Raw genomic sequence first — 14,252 nt, forward strand, 5'->3', positions numbered from 1 at the left:
GATGGGGCAGCACGCAGAGCTGTCTGGCTGCGCCTCCGTGTAGGAGCCATGGGGGACATGCTGTTGCTTCCGGGAGCTGCTTGAGGTAAGCTCTGCCCGGAGCCTGCACCCCTGAGCCCCTTCCATGCTCCCACCCCCTGCTCCAGCCCTGATCCCCCTCCCATCCTCCAAACGCCTTGATCCCAGCCCTGAGTACCCTCCTTCAGCCAAAGCCCCTCATCCCCAGCCCCACCCCAGAGCCTGTACCCCCATCTGGAGCCCTCACCCCCACAAACACACCTCAAGCTCCTATCCCAGCCTGGAGCCCCCTCCTGCACCCTGAACTCATTTCTAGCCCCATCCCAGAGCCTGCTCCCCCAGCCAGATCCTCACGCCCCCATTTCCCAACTCCCTGCCCCAGCCCTGGTCCCCCTCCTGCCTTCTGAACCCCTCAGTCCCAGGGTGGAGCACCGTCCTAGATCCCAAATCCCTCATCACCAGCCCCACCCCAGAGCCTCAGCTCCAGCCAGAGCCCTCACCCCCTCCTGCACCCCAACTCCAATTTCTTGAGCATTCATGGCCTGCCATACAATTTCCATACCCAGATGTGGCCCTCGAGCCAAAAAGTTTGCCTACCCCTGTACTATGAAAGGCCCGAAACAGGGCCGGAGCACGAATGTTTTCAGCTGGCTCTCAAGTGTGTTCCTCTGGACTATAACCTTTCCTGTCAATCAGGTACCCATAATTTTTCCTACTTGACTTCATGAGCAATGGATTTCTCTTGTGACCCAGTGGGGGCGTTGCATAGTCTGTATGTGGAAATGTGTTTCTGATGTATGGTTTTAGAAGTGAGACATGGAATACCGGGTGGACTCTCAGAGACTGAGGGAGCTGGAGCTGCAACGTGATCAGGTTGATTAGTTGCCAAACCCAGTACCAGCCAAGGAGATGATAGTCTAGTTTCTGGCATGGTCTATCTGTGTGGAGGTATTCTGTTGAAAGCAAAACCTTTTCGTCTATGGAGTAGGAAGGGCCCTGTTGCTGACGCTTCTCCACATGTCTTTTGTAGACCTCCTTCGCCTTCTCAAGGTGTCCCTTCATGTCCTCTTGAATGTGATGGATACATTGTATTAGGTCTGAGGCAGATGGGTTGGGTGAGGATGTAGGTAGTTGTGGGTGGTACCCATGGTTGATAAAGAAAGGGTTGTGGCCAGTGGATGCATGGTCTGCACTATTGTACAAGAACTCTGCATATGGTAGCAGTGACCCTAGTGATGGCTGATTAAGCATCTTAAGTATTGTTTGGCTGAGGATGGTAAACAAAGGACAGCTGCATGTGAACTCCTAATAACACAGGGCCTCATGCCAGAAGCAGGCAGTAAATTGTGTCCTCCCAGTTGGAGATGACATGATCTGGGAGGCCATGAAGATGGACTACGTTGTTTATCCAGAGCTGGGTGGTTTCCTCTGAGGAGGGTAAACCTGTGCAGGGAATGAAGTGAGCCATCTTAGAAATGTGATCTACCACTGTCAGGATGCTTGTGAAACAACTGGATTCTGGTAATCCAAGGAAATGGCCTCCCAGGGCTGAGATGGGGTGTCCAGACGTTGGAGGAGACCATAGAGTTTCTGGTGAGGAATGCTGGTGCAGGAAAACACCTACAAAGGTCTTTATTCTGGGGTGCATTTGGGGCCACCAGAAGAAATGGGACATTAATCGTTTGATTTTGTATTGCCCTAAGTGTCCTGCCAAGGTGGAGTTATGGCACAGTTGAAGAACCGCCCTCTTGCTGATCCTTGGGGAACACAGATGGGGTCCCTCAGAAATAAAATCCCCTCCTGGGTGTCATGCGGTTCTCAGCTGATAATGGCCAGCTGGTTGGGTGGAATTCCATAGACAGAGGCAGAGTGGATGACCTCAAGCAGGTCTTGGTGGCTAGCTGCATGAAGGAAATCCATGGGTCTTGAGAATATGGGCTGATTCCAGCCTGGGGCCTTGTGAATCAGAAGCATATCTTTGGGTCAAGACATCAGCCTTGCTGTTTCTGGTTCTAGGGCAGTAGGTCAAGGTAAAGTTGAATTGGGAGAAGAATAGGACCCACTGGAGTTGTTGATAGTTCAGGGCCTTAGCCCTGCACAAGTATTCCAGGTTCTTGTGATCAGTAAACACTTGGACCAGATGACAGGTCCCTTCCATGAAGTGTCACTACTCTTCAAAGGCAGTCTTAACTGCCAGGAGCAGCTTGTCCAAGATCTCATATTTTCACTCAGCAGCTGTAAGCTTCCTTGAGTAGTAGGCAATGAGGTGCAGTATTTGCTCAGGTCCCTGCCTTTGGGACAGGACTGCCCCAATCATCGTACTAGAGGCATCGACTTCAACAACGAAAGCTTGCATCTTGTCAGGATGGGCCAATATTGGAGCAGTGGTGAAGGCAAGCTTCAGCTCCTCAAATGTATACTGGATCTCGTGCAACCAATAGAACTTGGCATTTTTCTGGAGTGAGGGGGTTGGTTTATTTGAAAAATTTGAAATGAACTTTTGGTAGATGTTTGCAAGGCCTAAAAAACATTGTAAGCCATGCTCTCTGGCTGTGCCTCACTCCGCTGTCTCCCCTGCTTTTGAGGGAACTGGTAGTCTATAGTCCAGTCACTCGCCTTAGTGGCCTGCTGCAGTCACCAGTCTAGTCCCTTGCTCCAGGGGCAAACTTCAAGTCTGTGCTGGCCACTTCCTTCAGGGCAAATGGGGGCAGTGCTAGCATCTAATCTGCCCTTCCTCCAGGGCCTCAGTCTGGCAGCGGTCAGCCAGACGCTCCTTCTGCTCTGCTACTCTGCCCAGCACTTCTCTAGCCCTGGTGCTCCTAGGCAGCCAGTCCTTCTCCCTAGCAGGCCAGGGAGAGACTGCCCTCTGCTTTGTTGAGCAGCCCTTTATATATGGCCCCTGCTGGCCCTGATGGGCTGCTGCAACAAGGCACCTCCAATTGGCTCGCTTAGTGAGCCCTCCTCTAATTAGAGGGTTCTGTGCAGGCTCCCTCTGGCCTGCTTTAACCCTCCCTCTTCCTGGTGTGGGGCAACCGCCCCAGTACACATAGGTTTGGGGACACATCAGAAACGGAATGTTCCCATTGAACCATTCAGGCAAAGGTATTCCCGGTCCATGTTCAGGGTAAGACACTGCAGGCCATCTTCGCAGCACTGTGTTCTCAGCTGTGAGCTGCCTCACTTGCTCCTGCAGCCATTGATTGTCTAAGGTCAGCTGCACAACTTGGGCCTGCAGGACTTGACTAGCCTCCTGGAGGTGGAGGGCTCATTTGGGTGAGTTTGATGCTTCTGGTGGCCACAGTAGTGTTGCTGGGTCCATCCTTCTCACATCAGGCTCAGTCTCGCAGGACTACTATGGTCCAAACAAGCTCTCACAGCCAGGCTGTGGGCAACCAAACCTAGTAGTCAGAGCCAGGGTCTGCAGTCGTGAGACAGGAGCCAAGAGTTGGCTGGGTTGGGATACCGAGAAGTCAGAAGCAGGAGACAAATGAGATCAACACCATGAGTCAGGTGCTTGGAGTCTTGCCAGGTTTGGATGCCGGGAAGTCTAGCAGAAGGAGCGGGCGGGCGGGTGGGGGGGGGGGGGGGAGGCAGGTGCAGGCACAGGAAGTACAAGGCACACAGTCCAGAGCAGGATGCATCCCAGTGGTTTGGACAGCTTCCTATTCCTGCTGGTGGCTTATGTATAGCCAGCAGGCTCTGGGTCTCTGCCAATTTGATCTCAGGGGGCAAAGCCTCATATTGGGGCTGGGCTCCATGGGTCACAGGTAAGCAGTTGTCAGCAGACTTTCAGGTGGAGTGTTGGCGCGTGGGCACTACAATGAACCATTTGACCTGTGAGTCAGTCTTTTCTTAAGACTAAACATGACTAATTTTTTTAATCTTTCCTCAGAAGCAAGACTTTTTAAACCGTTTATCATTTTTGTTGTTTCCCTCTGGAGTTTCTCAATTTGTCCATTTGCTTTCTGAAGTTTGGCACCCAGAACTGGACACAGTACTCCAATTAAAGCCTCACCAGTGCCAAGTACGGCAGGACAATTACCTCCATGTCTTACATACGATGCTCCTGTTAATACACCCCAGAATGACATTAGTCTTTTTTCACAACTGCATCACACTGTTGATGCGTAATCAATTTGTAATTCACTATAACCCCCCAGATCCTTTTCAGCAGTCCTACTGTCTAGCCAGTTATTCCCCATTTTCATAGAATCATAGAATATTAGGGTTGGAAGAGACCTCAGGAGGTCATCTAGTCCAATCCCCTGCTCAAAGCAGGACCAACACCAACTAAATCATCCCAGCCAGGGCTTTTAAAAACCTCTAAGGATGGAGATTCCACCACCTCCCTAGGAAACCCATTCCAGTGCTTCACCACCCTCCTAGTGGAATAGTGTTTCCTAATATCCAACCTAGACCTCCCCCACTGCAACTTGAGACCATTGCTCCTTGTTCTGTCATCTGACACCACTGAGAACAGCTGAGCTCCATCCTCTTTGGAACCCCCCTTCAGATAGTTGAAGGTTCCTATCAAATCCCCCCTCACTCTTCTCTTCTGCAGACTAAATAACCCCAGGTCCCTCAGCCTCTCCTCGTAAGTCATGTACCCCAGCTCCCAAATCATTTTCGTTGCCCTCCGCTGGACTCTCTCCAATGTGTCCACATCCCTTATGTAGTCCCAAAACTGGACACAATACTCCAGGTGTAGCCTCACCAGTGCAGAATAGAGGTGAATAATCACTTCCCTCGATCTGCTGTCAATGCTCCTACTAATACAGCCGAATATACTGTTGGCCTTCTTAGCAACAAGGGCACACTGTTGACTCATAACCAGCTTCTCATCCACTGTAATCCCCAGGTCCTTTTCTGCAGAACTGCTTCTTAGCTAGTCAGTCCCCAGCCTATAGCAGTGTATTGGATTCTTCCTTCCTAAGTGCAGGACTCTGCACTTGTCCTTGTTGAACCTCATCAGATTTCTTTTGGCCCAATCCTCCAATTTGTCTAGGTCACTCTGGACCCTATCCCTACCCTCCAGCGTATCTACCTCTCCCCCAAGTTTAGTGTCATCTGCGAATTTGCTGAGGGTGCAATTCATCCCATCATTCAGATCATTAACAAAGATGTTCAACAAAACTGGACCCAGGATTGATACCGGCTGCAAACTAGACATTGAGCCATTGATCACTACCCATTGAGCCCGACAATCTAGCCAGCTTTCTATCCACCTTATAGTCCAGAAGTCTATCTAATCTAACTTTTATGGCCACTTTGTATAACAAAACACCCAGAAAGAGATAAAGCCTACTTTATAGGACTCCCACAGATGAATGTCCAAGACCGGGGACTAATCAAGGCAGAGGCACTATAGGTCCACACCTAGGCCCTGGAGTCACTTGGTGAATGCATGATCTCATCTTTCATTAACAAATAGAAATAGATTTCTAGTGCACATAGTTGTGAGAAAAAGCTTGAAAATGTGATCCATATGTAAACGATGCAAGGACATCTGCCGAAGTCTGCAGGTAGCTTGAAAAAATAGCTCAGAGGTGTGAACATCCCCATGCATCTCAATGAGGTGTTAACTAACTTCTCTGGGAGCCCCCCCCAAAAACCACCTTAACAGAGAATTGTGCATATGGCAGGAAAGTTGAGCAGCAGGCCCAGCCAATGCATGTAAGGGTTAAAAAGTAATATAACTAGGAGCTGGAGTAAACACAGGGGTGCCCCCTGCTGCCACACCTGCCTCTTCCAGGATGCTGAGGGACCCCTGCTGCCATCCTTGTGTGGAACCTGCTTCTCTGAAAGGGAAAGGAGCCTCCCCTTCCCCAACACTATCACTCCATGGAGTGGGGATGAGAACCACTGGGCAGGGGGAGCTGGGGCCTGATGGGTAAAGTCATAGGGGACAGGTTGTGGTGTGCCTAAGACCCCAGGTTGCCTTAATCTGTCCCTGCCCATGGGCCAAATGCAGTTGATTGAAGTCTGATCTCAAGAGTTATTACAATTTTGTTTAGTAACCACCAAGCTCACAGCCTTGCAAACAAGTAGAGAGTCACAATATTTAATCCCACAAACCTGACAGCATGAATTATCATTATCATTAGAATCCACATATCATAGTGATGATAAAAAAAAACATTTTTAAAGAAACCACAACCAATGGGTCCTCAGCCATTAATGGTTGTAATCTACACCTGCAAGAGCCAAGGGAGTCTTGGAGTCTCTTAAGTATTAGTCTCAGGGCCAAACTGTGTTACAATCAGGGCCAAATTATGGCTGGCCCTGCAGGCGTGCATTAGAGAGGTGAGAGTTTAAAGAGCCCCTTCTGCCCACCCCAGCATAGCTGCAGAGAAGACAGACAGTTTAGAATTAGTGTTACAGCATGGCATGATCTGATGACTTTGTCACCCCCCAGGCTCTAAACTTTGTGGGGAATGGGAGCTGTGACATTGGCGGACCAGGTGCCAGCTCATGCCAAGGCCCCTAGGTGTCAGCTGAACACTGACTAATATATAACTGGAACCAATCTGGCTCACCTGTGTGTTGGTGTGGTTACAACAAGTATTAGGGTTATACAAATGTGTTTAGTGTTCAGAGTTCATGAAATGCTTGTAAATTGCTGCATGCATTAATCTCACTTACAGTGTCCCATGTTATAAAGTAATATTTAAATGTTTGGTCTGTCACTGTAAATCATCCAACAGGAGAGAAGTATTAGGCAAATGTAAAATACTAGTTTGCCACAGGAGGTATCTCATGCCCAACAAAAGAAGGTCCACCAACACCAGACAAATTGTTGTGGAACATCAGAGGACAAAAGACTTTATTGATTGCTTCCCCCTCCACCCCCACAAAGAGGAGATGTGCAATTGAATTCCTCTCAGCAGCTGAACTTGCAACTCAAAGCAGAGGGGAAGGAATAAAAAGCTCTAACAAGGAGAAACTGTATCTTTTATGCTGTTTGGACTCTGAAGGGCAAGGATTACTAAGCATAAGCAAAAGCTCCCCAAAAGTTGGCCTGGGTTAGCCCTAAAGGACATATAAAGCTTGCTTATTATAGAAGCTTCTATTATGTTTTGAAAGTTAAGACTGGAACTCATTTTTGTGTATATATGTTTACCTGCTTTAACCTTGTAAATAATGTTCTTATTTCCTTTTCTTAGTTAATAAATCTTTAGATAGTTTATTACAAGATTAGCTACAAGTATTGTCTTTGGTGTGAGATCTCAAGTGCAATTAACCGGCAGTAAGTGGTGATTTTTGGTGTAAGGGACTATTTATCACAAAGGCAGGCTTGCCTAGGTGACAAGATTCATAGGAGTGCCCCAGGGGACTGTCTGTGACTCCATGTTAAGGCTGTTGTAGTGCTTGGGGAGTCTGCACGTGATCCTTGGTTGGTGAAATCTAACGGTAGAACTCACAGACGAATTGGAGTTTGTGCCCCGCTTCTTCACAGTCTGCCTTGAGGCTGGTCCTCATGCTCTTGAGCTACTGCAGGAAGAGCGTGACAGAGCAACTTGAAAAGTGCTTCCTCCTGGCATAATCCCCAACAGTACACTGGAAAGACTAAGTCAGATTCTACCCTATGCTGTGGTCTCTGGCAACACAGGGGGTTGAAATGGCCACTGCAGAATCCTCCTGTCCCACATAAAGCGAACATAATGGCTCTTTGACATCCCCTTTCACAGGGCCATATTTTGTCCCTTATTGCATCAGAGCTTATGGGAACAAATAGTTTAAGAAATGTTGACCATGTATTTCAAATTAAAAAGTAGTACATGCTAATCAAATCGCAAGCAGGAGGAATTGTGCTAGTCCACTGAAGAACACAAAGTGGGGGTAATTCTTTTCTTATTCATTTAGTAAAACCTTTTAGTACCTTTCCTTAAATAGGGGCAGTATCTGGCACTCAGTCTGTGCTAGATTGTCACAGCTATTACTCTGCCGCACAGAGTATGACTTTGCTACTCTGGCTGTGGTGAGAAGAGCAGGGTCTACTCATCTGATAATCCCTGCTGTGAGCAAATGGTTAGGGAGGAAGGAAAGAGGAGCAGAGTGGGAGGAGCCATGGATTTGCTACTTCTACTCACTGGCCAGAATAGATAGCTGGGTGCTGAGATGGGAGTAAGCTGCTCCACAAAAAGAGATGAAGTAATTTTCTCTACCAGAGCAAGAGAGGAGTAGATGAGGAACTGTGACCCTGAGTCATAACTCGATCCTTGCTCTGCTCCTGAGGTGACACAGCTATCTGCCATCCCTTATTCAAGGCAGCGTGTATAGTTACAGATTGTACATGGGTTGAACTCCTGCGAAAAGCCAGGGCAGTTTTGCATGAACAACTACTACAAGACCAGGACATAGTACATGGAATACTCCAGTTGTAACCTCTGGGCCAGGTTGTAACACCCTTACTCACATCGAATAGCACCTTGCTCCACAATTGGCGTCAGCATGGTAGAGCACGGTGTCAGTATCTGTACCTCTGGACTGGCAAACCAATGCAGAAAAAGTCCTTTTTTAAAAAGGACAATTTAGTAGCTAGGTTAGCTACTGAGATTAAACATTGTTTTACCAGGGGAAAAATGCATCATTAACACCCATATAAAATATAGTTTTGTACCTATTACGTGACTCTGACATGTAGTGCTTGTGATGGTGTCCTCTTCATCTTCTTGCTGGCTTTCTGTGACCACTTTAGTCTGCACATAGTACAACAAAAATCAAAGTAAAGAAAATATTCTTCATGTGTCTGCTTTTGGTAGCATAGACCAAAAATGGTGTGAAGCCATAGCACTTTTGTTTTATTGTTTTAGCTGATTATTTACTTTAATTATCCTAATATCCTTTCAGAAATGTTTAGCTGCTCACGTATCAAAAGTAGGAATATATAGTATGTCTCATTCCATGAAAGATGTCTAAAGATAACAGCTTTGATTCTAAATCCCCTAATAAAAGCCATGATATGTGGCTGTCAAGAAAAATTAAGACTTGGGGGCATGTAATTCCTCAAGAGGAAATTACTTCTGCTACTATCCATTTTAATAAGAATACAGAAATACACTCAGGTCTCATGACCCTGTATTTGTTTCTCTCCAGGAATACCACGTGTCATTCTTTATGCTAAGGAAAATATGAGGTGAACTTAATGTGTGACCTGGTATCTCCTCATTCAATTTGCAATCATTTAACTCTGGTGTCTTCTTTTCCACCTGTTAAAAGGCTAGCTAGAAAGCCAATCATAATTTTTAAAAATGCATCATGCACCAAGATCCCTATACTGATCTTTTCTATAGCACTGTAGTTAAAATGTGTGATTCTAGCCTCATGGATTTTCTAGGTGATGCTTGAGAGGACTGCACAATTCACACTTTTTCTTCTCTCCTATTCCCAAAAATGGGTGCACAAATAGTTAAGCTTCTTCCTCGCATGCATTCTGTCAACCTGCTTCTTACACGTACAGAGAAAAACCTCTTCAGTGTGTACCATGTGTGGCTATAATTCAGATCCAAGGGCATATGTTTTTTCTTACACCATGCTAATACGGATAAGTCAAACAAAGGAAAATACTTCCTCAGGCTGTCCTGAAAGAGAACAAGCCCTGAAGAAAAATTCACTCTTTCACTGCTTAGTGCTCGTGCTCTTATTAATACTTGTTAACTGACCTCTGTTGGCCAAAGCCACTTCCAGGATCTATTGTATTTTATATACATTCAAAGAAGTATTAAATATGCTTCCCAATCTAAAATCTTAGGATTATTATTTGCAAAACTATTAATTTTTTTTAAAAAAAATTATCATAGGCCAGATTCTGCTGGTCTTACTCACACAGGTAGTTCCACTGACTTCTCATAACTACCATTAGTAAGTCAAGGATTTGGCTCTACAAATTTGCAGAAGTCACATATTCTTTGAAGCGGAAAGATTTTATATGGACCTTTTTTTGGGGAACAGAACTCTTTAGGGCATGCGGAATAAGAGAAGAATATGTGCATGGTTTGACTTAACTGACTGATAAAGTAATCTTTTCACATTTAGGGATTGTACCACAGCCAGGACATGGGCAGCCTGACACAGCAATCTGAGCCAGATTCCACAGTGATGAGACAGAAGTCAGCTGGGTCAGGATATTAGGAGATGAGAAGCAGAAGACAAACTGGAGATCAGCACCACAAGTTAGAATCAGGGTCAGGCTGGGTCAGAATAGCAGGAGGTCAGAGGCAGGAAACAAACTGGAGGTCTGGACCCAAAACTTGGATGCCAGGAAATAAAGGAGCAGAGAGGGAGCAGGAGTGGAGCAGAGCTGTTTCAACAGCTTCCTGTTCCTGCTACTGGCTTAAGTAGGGCCAGTGGATCAACCAGACACCCTGGGGCTCCAACAATTGGACCTCAGGGGCGGAGCCTTACACTGTATCTGGGCTTCATGGGTCCCAGGTAGGTCCTTGTCAGCAAGCTGGGTTCAAGACCCATAGGTCATGAGGGATTGTATGTGTCCTGCTAATTTTATTAAACTTCATGATAGAAGTCTATGTCCTTGGGTATTCCAAAGTGCACAGGGTGCAATTCAAGGAGCTGTATGCAAATCTGGCTCAAATTTCTCACTTGCATTGCCCTGATTCTAGTGCTACTCTGTCCACTTCTCCCCCCACACTGTTGCACCTGACCTGAAGTAATGGCCAATGGTCTGAATAAGTTGAGGTCTGTGTCAGAAGAGAACATGTGGGGTGTTATTGTTTTGTGCCTATGGGAGTACATGTGTGAGTGAGCAGCATTTGGCCCAAAAGGTACCTCTTTTGATTAACTTAATCATAATGCATTTGGTGGCTGTGTATCCCTCCCAAAGGTGTATGCCCAAGCTTACTGTTAATGAGATGCTAGTTTTATATCTTTTAAATATGAGAGCCAAGTAATGGTGCTCTCTAGTATAAGTTGCACAAAAATTAGGGATAAGTGCTGCATAAGGGATGGCATAATAGGCCCCCATACCTTTCATCAGAACTTGGAAAGAGAAAAGATTTAATTCTATGAAGTATAAGAAAAAAGACTTGAAAAAAAACGCTTTCTAGAATGTTAATGTTTAAAAGAGCCTCACGTTACTGTCAGGTTTTAAAAAAGCGGTACATACGATATGAGGTTTGAAGAACAAGTGTCAGTTTCAGTGTTGACCCTCATTACTGAATGTACTTTACATTGTTAAGAAAAGAATAATCCTCTTAGTTTAAGGTTTTTTAAAAGATTTATTCTGTTTTCTCAAAAAGCATTTATTTTTCCTTTTTATAAAAAATACACAATGGTCTATGCTCCCACATGCTAGTGTTTTCAATCATAGATATCTCTCCAAAGAGAATCCGTTGCAATCTTCTTCAGAGAAAGCAGGCACCAAAGAATAATGGAAAGAGCTAGAAATAAGATGCATGAACTCTGAATTTAAAGAGTGTCAATTGTTTCTCTTGTGTGAATTTGGAGGACAAGCTGAAATTCCACTTAATTTATAAATCCTATTTAACACCATATTTCTTTCAAAAATTAGATTTAAGAGCACAAAGTATGTGCTTTCATTCTCTTTATTCTAAATGTTCTCAACATGTTGGCACTAGTTATTTCATTTAGGAATTAAACTCAACAAAATTCATAATAAGGAATTCACAGCTGAAGCAACTTGAATCTTCAAAAACAATATAGTTACAATACTTTGATTTCCAGCTTAACAAAAGGGATGTATGGTATAAGATAGGTTATGTCTTTTCACCATGACTAATTTGTCCTTAGAAGCTAAATAGGATAATTAGCATTTCTCCATTATTTATGTATATTAAGGACAATCTTTGTACTTCACTGATAAAATGAAGTGTGTTTCTTGAAGATATACTTAAAGTCCTAAATGACTGTTATTATTACATTTTAAAAGACTTTACAAAATGAGAGACAAAAAGCACAGCAAATTATTGCAGCATTAGAAAATAATAAGAAAGCAAAAAAGAAATTGTAGAAGCAATGGTTCAGAGCTTTTTGTACTTCTGTACAGTGACGATATACTCTATGCTGTCAGGACCATATTAAATGGGACATCGTTAAATTGAGTGGCTCTGATAAGGGGCTCCGCTTTGCTATCAAAGTTCTAGATCACTTGGATTGAATTTCCTGCATATTGCACATTTCCAGACTTTCATTCTCTCTCTTTCCTTTCAGTGACATTACAAGGGCAGCCTTAGATATGCTTATAATTTGTGGTTTTATAATTCAGGGGACATCTACATTTTCAGAGAAGAGATGATACCACAGAAGCCAAGAGCAAAAAGTTTTCCAAAGCATTCGTTCTGCCAACGCTTTCTGAGAGAGTTTACAAAATGACCTTGTATATCCTTTTAGTAAAGACATTATTTGCATGAAAATAAAAATACACATTTGCCTGGACTTGAAAGTGTGTCTGTGATAACTGTAACCTTAAGCACTCTAACATCAATAGTAAACTAAGAGCTTTTCCAATTTCCCTTATGAAGCCTTTTGAAACTTGCTTTACCCTTCAAACATAACCCAGAGAAATATTTAATTATTTCATATTTCAAATTTTCTCATACAAAATGGCAGCATGTGCTGTATTTTAATAACCCATTTTGTCAGAACGAAAATGATATGCTTAAATTAATGCTGTATAGTGTACACATTTGGTGCAAGCATTCAAATTATTTTGCAAAAAGGGAAAATAATATGGTTAACACAACTATGGAGAGTGTAGAAAGTTTTTATGATACAAAATTAAATGCTGTCAGAGTTCAAACATCTGTATGCCACTGGTATTTGAACTTTATAACATCCTGGGAGAAGCCCACTCCAAAGGAGAAATCATTGTCAGCTGAGTTCTAAGATTAATTATTAAAAACTTCACAATTAAGGGTATCTTTAGAGTAAGATCTTAGGTCACAATTCTGCAAAGATTTACACATTCTTAGCTTTATTCATTTGCTGCACAGCAAACACTACTCACAATGTGTAAAGCTAAGCACATACATGCATTACCTTTGCACATCAGGGCCTAAGAGCTGACAGTGCTTAAAACAATTTTCCTTAGGAATTGTAATGCTTCTGCTCTCTGGCTAAATTAAAGTATCAGATCCAGTCAAAACTGTAGAGAAGCACAAAATTCACTCCAAGGGGGAAATTTTCAAAGGGAATCTAAGGGGCTTAATTCTCATGGAAAGTCAAGTATCCAATTCCCACTTGTGTATTTGATAGTGACAAACATCCCTAAATGTGGTTCAGTGCTTTGCTTTTTTTTTTCCATTGAGTTTTACACTTTTTACTTTTTACTGATTTCAATCATATCAGAAGAATGTTTGACACAAGTGTATAATTTTCAGGGGAAAGTAAAGAAGAAAATAAAATGATCTCATTATTTCATCGTGCTGCACTGTGATTATGGCATCATCGTGCAAATATATTTACAGAAATACAGTTGTCGGTAAAAGCAGTACTATCTTCATGAATAGTCGTACAATCTGGCCCATAATCAAACTGTCAGATTTGGCATTAATTCATAGTTCTCTAGTTACAAAATTCTTTCTACTATATATAAACAATTATTGTCTTGTTTGTCTGTACTGAAAATAAGGAACAAAGCACATCCAGATATTAATAAAAAGGAGATAACGTTTTTGTGCACTAAAGAACTTACCAGTGTCTCATGCTGCATTTCCGTATCAGCTTTTGTTTTGCTATTTTTCTTGTGGCTTCCTTGAGTGCTGATAGAGTTGCTGGGAAGACAGGAGCCCTGGGAGCTGCCCTTCGACACACTCCTGTAGGAAACATTATTTGATCCACTTTCTGTCTGCTGAGCTGCTTTCTTATCAACTCTGCAGGTAGAAAGTGATTCCTCTAATAAATTACATTGCCCTTCTTCAATCACTCTACTTTTCCCATCCCTTTAATGTTTAAAGTAACCTCTCTGTATCTTTCTGTCTCTAGACCTTTGAGTGATAAATGTTTCTAACTAGTCTTGATCAAATCTGTCACTTGCAATTTCAGGTAGTGTATCAATTTAGTCTTTCACATACAAGGATTTATTTTATATTTGAAATTGCTGTGCGGCAAACTGGGAATCACTGTACAATGATTGTTGAGTGTCTTTGTGGCCTAAGGTTATGGTAGCTGTAAATGTAATTAATTCTGGCTAGTTACCAAATGCACATTTGCTGGTTACAATCACTGAGAATGGCAGAAATAAAAAACACGTACATAAT

The 14,252-nt window shown here is 43.6% G+C and overlaps 1 protein-coding gene across 18 annotated transcripts in view; it reads right to left on the bottom strand.

Annotated features, from left to right (window-relative positions):
* The window catches only part of NCKAP5 (NCK associated protein 5), a 623,862-nt gene that overhangs the window by 68,039 nt on the left and 541,571 nt on the right, over positions 1-14,252 (bottom strand). For 17 of the 18 annotated variants that reach the window (XR_012664337.1, XM_075117769.1, XM_048869232.2 and 14 more), the window contains 2 exons: positions 13,688-13,865; positions 8,639-8,717 (listed from right to left, as the gene is read on the bottom strand). Coding sequence is in view for 17 of the 18 variants with exons in the window: in XM_075117769.1 (XP_074973870.1) it covers positions 8,639-8,717; positions 13,688-13,865 (257 nt within the window). In the remaining variant the exon portion in view is untranslated. The remainder of the gene's footprint in view (positions 1-8,638; positions 8,718-13,687; positions 13,866-14,252) is intronic. The other variant, XM_075117772.1, reaches the window with a different exon arrangement.

This window comes from Caretta caretta, chromosome 11 (assembly GCF_965140235.1).
Source record: "Caretta caretta isolate rCarCar2 chromosome 11, rCarCar1.hap1, whole genome shotgun sequence".
Taxonomy (NCBI): Eukaryota; Metazoa; Chordata; order Testudines; family Cheloniidae; genus Caretta; species Caretta caretta.